The following is a 14,565-nucleotide window of genomic DNA, read 5'->3' as shown; positions in this document are numbered from 1 at the left end:
TAAAAAATATGTCATCTTCTATTTCCTTAATAGGAAGATGGATTATATTAATAACTTGAATATTAGACGTCAAAAACGAAAAATTAACATTTGAGGTATTTGAAACTGATCCATTAAATGTTCCAAAGAAATTACGTTTTAGTATGCCTTCCTCTACCTTCAAAATATTCAATTGACTTTGGATGGGTTGTGATACTGGGCATAGTTTAGGAGTTTCACTTCTAATCATAGACACACAGCAGACAATCATCAGTGTTATAGTCATTATTTGGACAGTCATCTGAAAAAAGTAAATTCTAATCAATTTAGGGTACAATCTAATTTTAGTTTGTTTGTTTATACTCAATGAACAATTTAGTACTTGATTTGATAATTGACGTATTAAGACACAAAGTCTAAATTAGAAAAAAACAAACATTAATCTTACCTTAAAGCTTTGTCCCCTCTGTCAAATATGAACTTCTAACATGAAAAAAATATTTAGTTTTTTTATAATCCAGTGTCCTCTTATATCTGCAAAAAACAATCTGTTATAAAATAAATAATTCAATTAAATATTAGTTAGAAACATGAAACATAAATTAGTAGACAAAGCAACACATATTAATTGATTCATATTTCAGCTTTATCAGGTAAATTAAACTTTACAACAGCTACCATATTTTCAAATATTCAATATCTGAAAAAACTAACATTAGCTTCTAGATATAAAACATCTGGTTAGTAATTAAATCTTAAATTTTTATTTATGATATTAATAAACAAAAGTATTTTAGGGAAATCATTACGCCAAATAAAGTGCAAACAAATGAAGTATATTACTTACTTGTGATTAAACATTAAACCATGTCACTTCAACGTTCACCACTTTGCCGTCTATCACTATAAGTACATAAAAGGCAAAAAAACTTTGCATTGAAGGTCAAATTATTTTAATGATTGGAATCAATTTAAATACCGCGTAGGTTTCAGGTATTAATCTTCATTAAAGATGTTTATCAAACTACCAGCAATCTGGTCTGTACATAAAATGTATAAGAATATTTAAAGTGAGTTTTCTGGCAAAAGGTCCCGAAAATTGCAATAACCATCAAACCATCAGATAGCGAGGAAACTGATTTAATTTAAAGGTCCAGTTAAAAATAATAACAGGGAATAAAGCCGTACCATTTAATCAATTCACCATAAAAACCAAAACCTTTATTCCATCACATTTTACTGTTGTTATTGTCCCCTTCCAAAGCGACTACAGTCAAATTGGGTTATTTCTGAACTCTACAGATGTTACTGATGTCCAGGTATAATATGAACAAATATATTATGATGATTATAATACTATTTATATTAAATACTTACCAATGATGTAGTACTGTTTTCAGCTAAATGGGAACTGGAAACTTGGCTTACCAGGTAGTGGGAACCAGTCATTTTATTTGCATCCTAAAATATGATAAATAAGTTGTGTATTTAATCTGTTTATTGGTTAAACTATATTTACTGATAATCTACTACAACTACTACTAAACTACGATTATGATCTGTATAAGGAGGGAACACAAAGATGATATGCTTCTAAATTCATAATTCCAAAGTGATTATGCCTGTTCTTTCCTGCCAAGTTGAAAAAATGACATGTTCTGCTATGGAAGCAAATATAAAAAATATTCTCTAGCCTCCTTTTAAGCATGAATAAGAAGTAGGAACAGCAAATAGAAATTAAGAATAACATTGTAATAACACAAAATTGATTTTGAAATGTAATTTTGAATTGAACTCAAATAAATTGAAGTCAGAAAATTCAGTGTCAATTGTTTTATTAGTTATTTATTTAAACAACCATACAAATTGTTCTTCAGTCTAATTTTAGAAGAAAAATAATAATTGTGAGTGGATAATTCAACAAACAAAAGTAAAGGAATATGGATGATAACCAGGCAACATACATTTCTGCTTATTGGTTTCATCAAGCAAGAAACATCTGTATGAAAGAAGGTTTAAGAAAAAAGAAAGTTTAACATAGAAAAAGAAGAACAAAAAGACAAAAATACAATTGATAATGGATATGACAAATAAGGAAAATCAAATAAAAATAGGGGGACATAACAATGTAATAGGCAGATAAATGTTTTGAACATGACAAATAAAGAATCAAGCTGTCACATTCAAAACATGTCCTACAGGCACACAACATGTCCCTGCAAAATAAAGCAAATCTACTTAATAGTGTACAATTGTTTATTTTATATACCCTATTTACACTCAGCTCCTGCCATTCAGAGGCTCCCTACTGTCATACTAAATATTGCCCCAGCAGCAATATGTGTGTTTATCATTTAACTTAATTTAACATAACTGATATTTGAAGCAACTTTGAACAACAGCAACAGAAGGAACATGTTTATACTGTCACCCTGTCCACTTTTCTGCCTAATTTGCTTGGATGTAAAGGAGACAAAGTTGAAATCAAGACAAAACCAACAAAAGTTAACTTCTACAGTTTAGTGGCTCAACTCAAAACAGGTAGGTCACACATATCTGCTGATATAATGCATATCAGCATTGACAAAAATTAAATTCATCTTTAAACATAATAGACTGTATAGACAACCACAGATTTTTGTTGATAAGTAGTTTGTAAAAGCAAAATATAAACATAACCACTTTACCTTTGACACGGTTTCTGGACTAAAAGTGGAAGAGTACTTTTCTGGGGGGAAATTGGTGCCCAACTCCGACATTCTAAAGTATTTTGCAGTTGCACATTTGTCAATAGTGTATAAAAGACGAACAATAATACATTAGAAGAAAAAATTGTAAAATTCATTCACAAAAAAACATAACAAAAAACCGGTCGTCTGTCATTTTACATGTCAGTTACAAGATTGTCAATGATCACGTGCACGTAGTTACTCCTTAAACCAAAGTTCTTGGCACTAGTTTTACTGGTCATGTGGTGTGATTTAGGCCCAAAAGAAACAATAACTTGACAGACCTTTTTGTCACTGTCATCCGTTTGTTTATATTTACGTTTTGAATTTTTGAAAAACTGGATTTCAGACTGTTTTAATCAATATTTACAATAAAATTATGTTTTTAAAGCCACATTGTTGATATAAATTCTGCAAAACATGTGTGACTACGGTCAATATATTTCCTTGGATTTAATTCGAAAATTGAGTAAGTAGGTACCTAGGCTTAATAAGTTTGTATTAGGATAGCTACTTTAATTTCAGACCATAAACTACCTGAAATAAGAGAAAGAGCATTGTTTGCTGTTGCGTCAAAACTGGAAAATGGTTTCACTTTTGAAAATGAATTATCAGGAACTAGAGAACTTCTTAGTTATCTGTTCAACTGGTTTCTTTTTGAACCCTGTTTACAAGAACAGGTTGTACTTGGTCTCATTGAAACAGTTTTACAAGTAAGCAACTTATTTTAAAATTACTCTTTTGTATATATGAAGCTTGTTTAGTTGCCTACAGGACCAATGCTGGTACGACATATTGGCAAAACTGCTATCCAGAGTGAGATTGTAAAAATCAAGTCATTTATTGATCCAAAATATTATACTAAAATAGACAAAATTCTTGATTTAATGGACACAGACACATTTCTTAATGATTCTGGGGTACCATCTATTGTTCCACCTTTAGTTAATGACATTCCTTTGAGCTATAGAAGTAATTGTGAAGATGAGTATACTCAACCAAAGCCTTCACCATTATTAGGAAGAACTGCTAGTTCAATACAAGGCTTTGTTGAAAAAAGCTCTTCATATGAACCACAAGTTGGGTAACACAATCAGTCATTCAAAAGTGTAAAACATATTTATTTATATTCATTTTAGTGTATCACATTTTTCTACTGAAAGAATAGAATCCAATAGATCAACATATAGAGTAGACAAGAAAAATATGAATCTCAAGGAAAAGTTTGAATATGTGTTAAGGTGGCAGCCACTTATTGAAACAGACCGAAATGTTTTGCAATCTGTAGAAACCTCCCTGAAAAACCCAACAAATTCAGCCACTCTGTTTCATTCATGTGAATTTTTTGTAAATGTTTTGCTACATGATTTTCCTGCTGAGGTTTTTATACAAAGACCAGGAATTATTACAGTAAGATTTTTTTTTATTTTATATTTATTTACTTTGTGCTTCTAAATAGCATAACTATGGATGGCTGTTTGCTTTTCAGGCATTTTATGATTTATTGTCAAGGTGCCATTCAACAAGACTTACTAATATCATTCTGGAATGTTTATTGGATTTAACAAAAGCTTTACAAATTAGAATAAATCATTGTACTGATCCATCTATGCAAAATTTTAAAATTGAGGTGGGCTTACAAACATTATGCCATTTATTTTTGTGAAAACATTCAGTTTAAGGTTCTTCCAAATTTGGTGTCTTTTTGTCAGACTCCAAGTTCTAACAAAAACTCAGAAAATGGTGTTGTAAATATAGATCAGTTTGAGCTTCCTGAGGAGAAAGAGATGCTGAAAAATTCCCAGTTTGCTCTTCCAGATTATTGTTTTAGAACCATGAATATTGTATTAAAATGTATGAGTTACAAAATTGAGAGTGTAAATGAGCACAAACCAAAACTAAACCAGGTAATTAAGAATTGGATATTGGATCTAATAACTTAAATAAATAGTAACAAACTAACTGGGTTATTTATAAATGCTTCATTTTCAGGTTGGTCAAACATTATCTCTAGTGCTTTTAAATGAACTTACTTCTTTACTACGGCTCATATTTTGGGATGGTTTTTGGAAAAATTCTGAAACCAACTTTGATTTGATTGTTCTCAAAGACACTAACAACACACTAGCTTTATTAGGTGACACCTTGGAATATTTTAGGTGAGTTTTTCATTAACAACTATTTAAAACTGTGAATTGTTTTTTTTTTTGTTTTTTTTCACTTGTGAATTAATTTGTTTATATCTACGACTAGCACGGTAATAATCCATTACATAGCTCCCTTTGAGATACATAATCATCAATTTTACCAAACTAGTGCAGAGTGATTGAGACTGATGATGGTGGGTTAGTTTTAAAAAAGCAGTTTGGTGTATCTTGTCACTTTTTGCCATGTAACTCCTTAAGGAGACTCTCAAAGACAAAAACACCACATAATTGCACTAGTGATTTAAAAGTCTTACTTTTAAATAACTATCATACTGTGTTTATTAAAAAGTTTTAAAAAAACTCCGTTTACATCAAACTGAGTTCATTCATCAAAGTTGTTTCAAAAAATTAAAATTCGTATTTCCTATTTAGGATAGAATCTTTAAGTTTGGAAGAAAATCTCATCTGTAGAGTGGTCTACCTATATTTGCTTTGCATCAGCACCAAATGGCTCAAAAGTCTAATACCTCCATCAAAAGCATCTCTGATTCTACCCAAAAATTTTAAGTTGTCTTTGGCCAACAGCTTACTGGATATCAGTTTAGGTAGACTGTATCCTAAAATTCAAAAATGTCTTCTCCAGTTTGTTGAGGTATTTAGCAATGCTGAATGAAATCATACATTAATCGAAATAATTAAGAGTTTTAGTTCTGAGTCTGATAAGACTGCTATAAGAAAATACCAGACAACCATGAGGATTTGTGATGGTCTATCAACCACTATAAAGTTTTTAAAGAATGGTGGAAAGTTGTCTGTGTCTGACAAGTTTAAACTGGCGCACACTGCAATTTCTAGTGTGGAGTTTCATAGAAGTTTGCAGTTTCTTTCTGCTTATGTAGAATTATGTTCTGATAAACTGTACAACTACAGAGACGATTTAGAAGTTACTAAACTAGCTAATGGTGTGTGAAATATTATACAAATTAAACTAGAGACATCAAAGGTGTTTTTCTAGAAACAACTCTCCAATTATTGGCACACCGTTTACCAGAAATTCAGAAGGAAATGTACAATTTATGCCACAAGAAAGTAGTCGAGAATATAACGACTCAAACAAATTTTACTTCACGTGGAGAAGTGGGATCTCAAATTTATTTTTTACTTAATTCTGAAATACTAAAAGAAATTGCCATGTTTGGTGTAAAAACCCCGCAGGTAAATAGAAAATCTAAATAATTTTGGTTGCGTGTTTAATGGAGAAACATTACAGATTAAAACATACGCAGAAGAAATACTTCTTTACATATTGAAAAGCAAAGTTATAGTAACGGAACAAATCTGGAATATTTCTATTGAAGCACTGATTCCTGTATTACCAGTTATAATGTGCCATTCAGACAACTCTACTGCATTAGGACGCACTGTAGTTAATATTATTGATCCGGATACATCTAAGGCCATGTTAATTCCCGATATTGTGATGCTCAAGTGTAATATTGAGTTACTTTTTGCTGTTGATCCTATTTTACGGTGTGATTTTTAATTATTAAAAGTAAAGTAGTGGCTTTATAGTATTTTTTAGAAAAGAGGCATTTTCACGTTTGTGTTGGTTAATAGCAAAACAAGAGGATTCTAGAAATATTTTGCCGAAATTTAACACCATTTACGACAAGGCTTTTTCTAATGCTTGTATTTTGAAACAGGCGGTTGTGGATGTGAATAAATTGAGGAAATCTGATCATTTCTATCAGGTTTGTTTTTGCTATTTAGGAATGGCCAATAAATAAGTAATTAATATATTTACAGCCCAGCAGCCTGAATCAAGTTTTGGATTTACTAAAATCTGATAACGTTGAACCGGTAATCCGCAGGTCGGCTTTAAACCAGGTTAGCGTTATGATGGAGGATTATCTTCTTTACGATGTATTTTTGAACGCTTCTGGCATTGATCTCATCATAGAACTAATGGAAAGATCTTTAAAAGAAAGCGATTACAGGGATTACCCTGACTCAATTATCCCTATTGTTTCAATCTTGAAATCTCTTGCACTTTATCATTTCAGTGTACGCGAAGAACTTAGTTCAAATCCAGATGTTTTATATTATATCTTAAGAGGTATGTTGTTTGTATTGTATCAACCTTTTTGCGATTATAAAGGTGTATTTTAGGTCTTTTTCTGTTTTTCACTGAAGACAGAATGCGCCATGACGGAGCTGTCCTTCTATTTGTTCTAATATTTAAAGATTTTTTGCGTGGTTCTCCCTCCAAAGCAACATTTTCAATTCCCAGTTTAATTAATGAAACATTCCAAACACCATTTATCGCCCATACTCATTTAACTAACACCGAAAACTCTAACGAGGATTTGTACTGTGAGTAACTTATATTCACTCTACACAAATTGGTTTCATATTAATCCTTAATTTTAGCGGAAATTATACTAGACCGATGGAGTCTGAGCTCACTACAAGTACAGTGGAACGCAGATCTTCATGATGGATTTAAAAATTTAATAAATATAAATGAGGCAAATTTTTCTTTGCTTCCTGACTCTGCTATAGCCTGCAGTAACGTTTTAGACTTAAAACAACATGATTTACAGCAAATAAAAGTCTCTTCTGTTCATTATTGCCTACAAAAGTATCTGTACAGTATACAAAACGCCACTGCACATGAAGTAGTTCAGGATTGTTTAGCTAAGTTGGCTTTGTAAGTATAATTTTTATTCTAGTGTATTTGTTTATTTTAATTTGATTAATTAACGCAGAAAGGTATAGTGTCAAATTTATGTATTGTACAGGGTGTCAATCTATGCTATGGATTGTCTTTGCTTTTTTTGAGTTAGGCGGGTTGCTATTATCAGAGCTGGGCAGTATTTGATATTTAAAAAGCCTTTGAAAAGCCCTTTATTTCAATTCCTATTAAGTTTTGTTCTTGGGTATTTGATATTTGAAATTCTCACTTTTTGTTTTTTGTTATTTTTGAGTTTTGTGTTCGGATTTTTAGCCTTTTTATGTCAATAAATATTTGAAATTTAACAGATCTTATTTGAAAAATTCATTCATACATATCTTTTTTAGATACTTGCATTTCTATCAAACATCCAGTCAATTAAGCGATATACAGTACGACCAACTATTATCGCATCCATGGCAAAAATCTTTAAGCAGATATTTAGAAGTGTTACCATCCAGTGAAGAAGATATCCGCTTGCTTTTTGCAGTTATAAAATTGCTAATAATTTTGCTACCTTTTTACAAAGAATCAGGTACTTTTACTGTTAAATGATCTTGTTTTTTAAGTTAACGGGTCAATAAAGTGGTAATTTCAAACTGTTATCCACATTTTTGTAGAAAACTGCTGGATATCAGACTTTCTTAAAAACCCCAATCATTGTATGCTCGATCTTTTGTCGGCGGAAAACTGTATGGAAGAAGACACGAAACTGTTAAGTCAAGAGTTGGTTAAGTTAGTAACTCTTTGCGTAACTCGAGAGCATCGTTACCTGGACTATTACGTGCCAAGTGAAAAAGAACCAGTATCGGGCTGGCGACATGTAATACAAATTATTAGCGATAATATTCGGTTTAATAACACCCAACATTTTTATAATTTAGGTACGTTTATTCCTGATTTAGTTTAATGTACAATATTTTTTTGTGGGTTTACTGGTTCTATTTGTAGCGTATTTGGACGCTTTACTAGCCTGTTTGGTGCATTTAACAGCAAGATTAGGTTGGAGTCGGTGTCGTCCAGGTTGTGCCCCTTTAGAGCCTATACCTCAACTGATATCCAGTCTTTGCGAGTTGTTGACTGCTTTTCATTGCGGAAAAGGAGCAACTGCTACTGTTTCCGTGATGGGATTAAGTATATCAAGGAATGTTCTATTTATACTCAATCATTTGCTGGCTGAGTTGCAACATAGCAGAGTGAAGGTAAGATATGATGTCCACATATGTAGTATTTGCAAAAATTACAGCATTGTTTGTAGTTTATCATTAGTCAAGAAAAAGTGGTGGTCAAGAATACTACCTGCTGTGCTGAGATTTGAGCAAATCCTGCTCATATAGATTTAGCATTAATGATAATAGATTTTTAACTTATGGCACTTATGGTTACTCAACTTTAATACTGTACTTCCTTAACTTTGAATAAGACAGTTCAAGAAAAATGGACAAATTTTCTGAAAGACAAAAGGCAAATATCTCAAGCAACATTCTAACTGTAAAACTAAAACTAAAAAAAAAAATAGGTGAAGATCCACGGAGAATAATGGTGAAGTCCATTTTTCCCTGACAAAGTAATCAAGTGTTGCAGCTTAGGAGAGGTAAAAGAGCAGTTCAAGACGAACATTTTGAGTTTAAAATAACCGAGATACAGAATTTTGAAAGTAATTTAAATACAGTTTTGAGAAAAGTCGAATATCAATTTTGTAACAGACCAAAAATGTTCATAACTGTCTGCAGTCAGAGTTTACCCCCACACAACCGAGTAAACGCGGTCACAACTGACAGAGCATTAGTTTCAAATTTGACTATCTTTTCTTGTTTTATGAACACCTTGTATATGTTCAACAGTGTTAAGCACGAAGTGAAAGAGCAGGTCAAAGCGAAAATGTTGACTAATATCTTGAAATAACTAATATCTTGGAAACGGTTAGAAATACGAAAATTGTGGGGGGTTGTTGACTAACACAGTCATCTCCACAGTAAACAACATACGTATAACTTTGCTGTGGAGATGACTTTGTGTTATTCAACAACCCCTGTACCATTTCAGCCTACCAAATAAATAATACTTTGTTGTTTTATCCAGTATTTCAAACTTTATAAACAAAGACATCGAACTATAATAGGTATAACAGTGTAATTACTACAGGACAAAGAATTTTAAGATCAAAGAGGACATCTATTAGCGCCATTTCCAAGTGTATATTTACTATTCGACCGGACTTCTGTAGCTTATCTATATTTTCTGTGCTACGGTTAATCCTGGGAATCTTCAAGCTTGCGAAAAAATAATAAAACATACCATAACATAGCCACAAACTGACATTAGTCAACTGTGTTAAAAAGACAATGCCTCTAAGCTACATTTTACAATTCTAAAGTTCTTAACAGGTGGTTACTTAACATATTATATTTCATCAGGTTTGATACACCACCGGAAGAGTAACGGCTCTAAATGTATGACGGTAATTTTGACAAAGTTTGAATAACTCTATTTTACAATACTACTTAGCTGGCTACTTAACGTACTGAGTTTCAAGTTTTAGAAGAAAGATTCTGCAAAAACTTGAACAACGCCACAAAAGGTCAACTGTTCCAAAAAGACTTTGTAAAATTAGAATTTTGATTTTAAGAATACTATTTATTGATATACCATTGTTTATACTGTGGTAAACTAAAATCTCACAAAACAATTTTAGAAATGGGAGCAATGTTTCTTTGAAGAAGAAACTCGTTCAACTCGAAGTTTTTTAGCTTTGTGGGCTAGCCGCGATGTCATCCTTAGAGCGGCCGCTCTTCAACTATTCAGTAATTTAAGTAACTCTCCCCGAGCTTGTGAAACATTGATTCAAGGTAAAACACGTTGAATGACCGATCCATATCAAAGCAATACAAATTACTTTTATTAGATCTTCAGCGTGAGAATGGAAGTCTTTGGGACTTAGCCTTGACTATGTTAGTGGATCACGGTGAAGCAGGAATTGTACAGGAAAACGCTGCTTTGTTGCTGGCTAATTTATGCAGCTATTTGTTTTATACTTCATCTAACAGTAGTACATCAGTCTCTTTAAGCGTATCGTCATCTAATGCCAGGAAGACGGTACTGAAACTCAATAATATTGTTTTTTTGTGCAAGTGTTCAATTTTAGGAGGTACTAATTCTACTGGACGAGTTTGACTTCTACAGTCACCTAGACATTATTCTTTCCTCGTTATTCACTTTGGATTACTCCTTAAAATCGTACAGAAATCCTTGGCAAGGTAGTCAGGAGACTGAACGCAGCTCAAGTTCTGGAAGTGAGCCTCGCGAGGTTCGTGTTAACGTTTCAACCCCCGGACTAATTAAATCCACTTGCATTTTTCTTCACAATATTATCGATCTACACCCTGTTGGTGTTTGTGCGAAATTACACGATACTGGACTGATCAAATTGATTTTTAGGTATTTTTTTTTTAATCTGTAGTTTGGAATTTTCTTTTCAGTGTATTCTTTCGTTTTTTAGAACTTTATGTTTGCCATCTGTAGCGGTGGACAATAAAAAGGAGTTAGCTTTATACTGTGGTTTAATGGAAATGAACACTAGTGTTTGTTGTGTCCTTAGAAAGTTGTGCCGTATTAGTCCGATTTGTATTGGAACAATATTACATACCAAAGACTGTATGAATGAATTGTTTGGCTTACTTAATGCAAAAAACTACCGTAAGTAATGCATTATTTATGCAAACAAATTCTTATACTTTCACTTCAGATGTTCATCTGTCACAACTTATTTATTTAAAAAACAAACTCTGGAGCGAAATTTTTAACTTAGTTGCCACTCTACTAGACGGTTTTGAGGAAGACAATGGTAGCCCAAGAAAAACTGAAAGTCTTGTTATAATATCAGAAACTATTGAACAAACTGGGGTTGATATATTTTTAGACGCACTTTGCGAATCTTTAGGAAGTGTTGGAACTAACGGTAAAAAAAATTCAATACATACGTTCAAAAACAAATTGAATAAAATTTCAGACCTACAAAATTCATCTTTAATAATCCTAGTGGCATTACTTCGGCTAGAATGTGATGTAGTTTTAAACCAAACTGATATCAAACTAGATCATCAACATTCCATAGAGAATATCCTTGATACAGTGAGAAGTCCTAAAACAGTTTTTATATCTTCACTTAAGGACAACTATCACAAAAAAAATCCCAATTTTAAGAAACAATTAAAAGATGTCTACAGCAGTAAAAGTTCAAGTAACATATTAGAAGAAGCTTATTTTGGACAGGTGATCAAACAAATTCCTAGACAAGATAGTATGGAAGAAATTGAAGTTAGCATCACTGAAAGTTCTAACGACGCTCTAATGGTTGGTGCAGAACTATGCAAAATTCTCCTGTATCTTTTCGACATTATCAATATCAAATTACTTGGCGATGGGCAGATTACTAAAAAAAAGTCCATGGTAATAGCTGGCTTGACAGGTCTACTATGCATTTCGCAGGAAGCGAAAAAGCTGGCTTTAGAAAAAGGGTTGATGGAGACTATAGTCAAAGAACTAAGGGACTTTCACATTAAGTTAAGCCTCGAATCTGTGGATAGTTTACGTAAAGTGCAAGACAAAAAGAGGATACTTCCGGTAATTCAGGAAATTGTGGATTTAATCGGACTTTTGACTAATTTTATGCTGAACTGTCAACAAGCGAAGTGTTTGGCGGCCAGCTTGAATTTAGCTGATGTCATTCATAAACTGTGGATATGGTTTTTGTTTCAAAATTGTTATTTAGTGGATATTCTTAGGATGTTGTCGGTCTTTACATTAGACTGTCCTCAAGGTAAGTTTGTTTATATTTTAAGCAGTTATATTTTTTTTCTATTTATATTAGTGTTCAGTAACATATTCATGCGATAGCTATATTTACGTAACTAGTAAGGAAAAGTACAATACAGTATAAGTATAAAAAAAAGCACTAGAAAAAAAAAACTTAGCACCCTGTATTTATTGAACGAAAAGCATTTTTGCAATATAGCAAACTATAGTTATTTTTAGACGTAGAATATTCGGTGTAAAATTGTCTATTAAAACCTGAAATACCCAGTAGATATACGAAATTTTTGAAAGTTCAGCAGCATAGTGCCATGTTCCAATATAACTAAAATATTTTCAAGATGATCCTAGTTCTGTTATTATACCAAAAGTCGACGAGAGTCGATATAATAGTTTTATTATTTTAAAGAAAACAACCTGTATATATTATTACATATTTGGAGTCTACAAAAATTTGAACCACTTATTACATACAGGGTGTCTAAATAATCGGCTTTTTTACAGGGTTAATCATAAAAAATCGGTAGTAAACGCGCACTCAAAGAATCTCATGAAAATATTTTAGTTTTTTGAAATATTTGCAGGAAGATGTATTAACAATTTTGATTTACAAAAGTGCTGGTGTCTATAATTTAAAATTCAGTGGTTACCTGAATATAACTGCAGTAGTAGGTAATTCAGCACTAACAACCTTTTTTATTCCAGGTTTTATAAAGTAAATACTTAAGTTGTTTATTTTCATCATTGGGTGGATTTTTTTACAAAAACTTATTGTAGAACTAACCTGTAGCGATTAGTAGTATCAATTTTGTGTTCCGGCTTTTTGATAATAAATTTGTTTGTTAGCATGTAAAACACTTCCCCTAACCAGTTCGGTTGCTGGTTCCGGACCTAGAAAAACTCCAACAAATGTATCACTGCTACATTCAGTGATTGCGTTAATAACAAAGGAAATGGAACAAATTAGTAGAAACCACAGTTTACAAACACTAGAATTAGCTTTTGACATTTTGCATCATAACTGTGATATTTTAGAATGCAGAGTTATTATTTCTAAGGTCAGTCAAACTTCCAAATGTTTTATAGAACAAAGTATTAATCAAGTTTAGTTCTCATCTTTAGAGTAACTTATTTCAATCGATTACAAGACTGCACCCTGGAGTTACTAAACGACAGTTTCCATGGGATAATGTAGAACTGATTTGGTTAGAGTTTCTCCAAACGTACACTCAGTATCCGGAAGGTCAAAGCACGGTGGCAAAAGGAAATGATATGTTGGATATTTTGATTGGACTGACTAACAGTACCAAAGATGCTAATAGGCAGGCAGCTTTGCTGGTTTTGAGGAATGTTACTTTTTATCAACCTAACCGACCTCGACTGTTGTCATCAGGTTAATATTTTCTTCATTGTTTTCAGTCTGTATTAGAATAAATCTTAATTTTATAGGTGAGTTTCTCAATGTTCTTCAGTCAAAACTATCCTTAGGAACTTCCAATGAAAAAAAGACTGCAGTGTCAATAATATGGGCTATGGCGGCGAATAATCAAAAAGCAAAACTGGTTTTTAAGTCTGCCAAATTAGACGCAAAATTAGATAATATAATCAAGTGCGCCAAGTTACTAGGTCATTCTAGCGATTCGTTTAGACAGGAAGACTTGGATATGATGGAACTAGTATTAGACATATTAAGAGGAAATGACAAAGGTAGGCGGTCAAAATAAATTAGGTAATGTTACAGAAGGAAATCTATAAATTTAACAAATTAATAGTGAATGGTTTTAAGCGACGCTATGTATTGTCTTTTTAAAGTTTTATGACGATCGCATGTTAAATTGTACAACTCATTAACAGTTGTTCAAAGTTTTCTATTTTTTTAAAATATACTGTTTTTAAAATAAAAAAAGTGATGTTTTATTTAATATTTAGACATTTTCCACTAATTTTTTACGGTAGGAATGTGCGTCTTATTCATTTATCATTTTTTAGATTTCGCGGATGTGGAGCTTTTTATTGACTTTATTCAAATTTGTACCCATATTCGTACTTTGTGTAGTTAATAACAGAAATCTATATTATGTTAATAGTGCACTTTATAACTTTTTACCACCAAAGCGTATATAACAGTAAATTTAATTATTTCATATATTATTCTATTTTTTTT

The 14,565-nt window shown here is 32.0% G+C and overlaps 2 protein-coding genes across 4 annotated transcripts in view; one reads left to right on the top strand and one right to left on the bottom strand.

Moving 5' to 3' along the window:
• The window catches only part of IP3K1 (inositol-trisphosphate 3-kinase-like protein), a 139,088-nt gene that overhangs the window by 50,744 nt on the left and 73,779 nt on the right, over positions 1 to 14,565 (bottom strand). The window contains exons 1-2 of one of the 3 annotated variants that reach the window (XM_081978478.1): positions 2,667 to 2,830; positions 1,357 to 1,440 (exon numbers count right to left, since the gene is read on the bottom strand). In XM_081978478.1, the coding sequence (XP_081834604.1) occupies positions 1,357 to 1,440; positions 2,667 to 2,738 (156 nt within the window). In that variant the 5' untranslated portion in view covers positions 2,739 to 2,830. Of the gene's footprint in view, positions 1 to 1,356; positions 1,441 to 2,666; positions 2,831 to 14,565 lie in introns of those variants that run through there. The other 2 variants (XM_081978475.1, XM_081978480.1) reach the window with 2 other exon arrangements.
• On the top strand, positions 3,018 to 14,253 carry ana3 (rotatin homolog anastral spindle 3). The gene is made up of 27 exons (XM_081977878.1): positions 3,018 to 3,177; positions 3,234 to 3,421; positions 3,473 to 3,792; positions 3,848 to 4,118; positions 4,198 to 4,338; positions 4,391 to 4,615; positions 4,701 to 4,867; positions 5,288 to 5,507; positions 5,556 to 5,817; positions 5,871 to 6,070; positions 6,126 to 6,385; positions 6,438 to 6,606; positions 6,662 to 6,971; positions 7,025 to 7,228; positions 7,286 to 7,565; positions 7,937 to 8,124; positions 8,210 to 8,473; positions 8,541 to 8,791; positions 10,285 to 10,438; positions 10,495 to 10,685; positions 10,735 to 11,027; positions 11,089 to 11,285; positions 11,335 to 11,547; positions 11,599 to 12,408; positions 13,248 to 13,459; positions 13,524 to 13,794; positions 13,851 to 14,253. The coding sequence occupies exons 1-27, from the start codon at positions 3,129 to 3,131 to the stop codon at positions 14,123 to 14,125; spliced, it is 6,585 nt and encodes a 2,194-aa protein (XP_081834004.1). The 5' UTR covers positions 3,018 to 3,128; the 3' UTR covers positions 14,126 to 14,253.

This window comes from Ips typographus, linkage group LG4 (genome assembly GCF_016097725.1).
Source record: "Ips typographus isolate SLU linkage group LG4, UJ_Ityp_2.0, whole genome shotgun sequence".
In the NCBI taxonomy this organism is placed as follows: Eukaryota; Metazoa; Arthropoda; class Insecta; order Coleoptera; family Curculionidae; genus Ips; species Ips typographus.
The sequence above is the reverse complement of the archived record's forward strand: the minus strand, read 5'-3'. Positions and strand labels throughout refer to the sequence as shown.

What these genes read in the sequence shown, in the direction of transcription:
- ana3 (XM_081977878.1), top strand. Translation starts at nt 3,129, where the DNA reads ATGTGTGACTACGGTCAATATATTTCCTTGGATTTAATTCGAAAATTG. An exon ending in CCAACATTTTTATAATTTAG is followed by an intron (nt 8,474 to 8,540) that starts GTACGTTTATTC and finishes TTCTATTTGTAG; the next exon opens with CGTATTTGGACGCTTTACTA. An exon ending in CTGATCAAATTGATTTTTAG is followed by an intron (nt 11,028 to 11,088) that starts GTATTTTTTTTT and finishes TTCGTTTTTTAG; the next exon opens with AACTTTATGTTTGCCATCTG.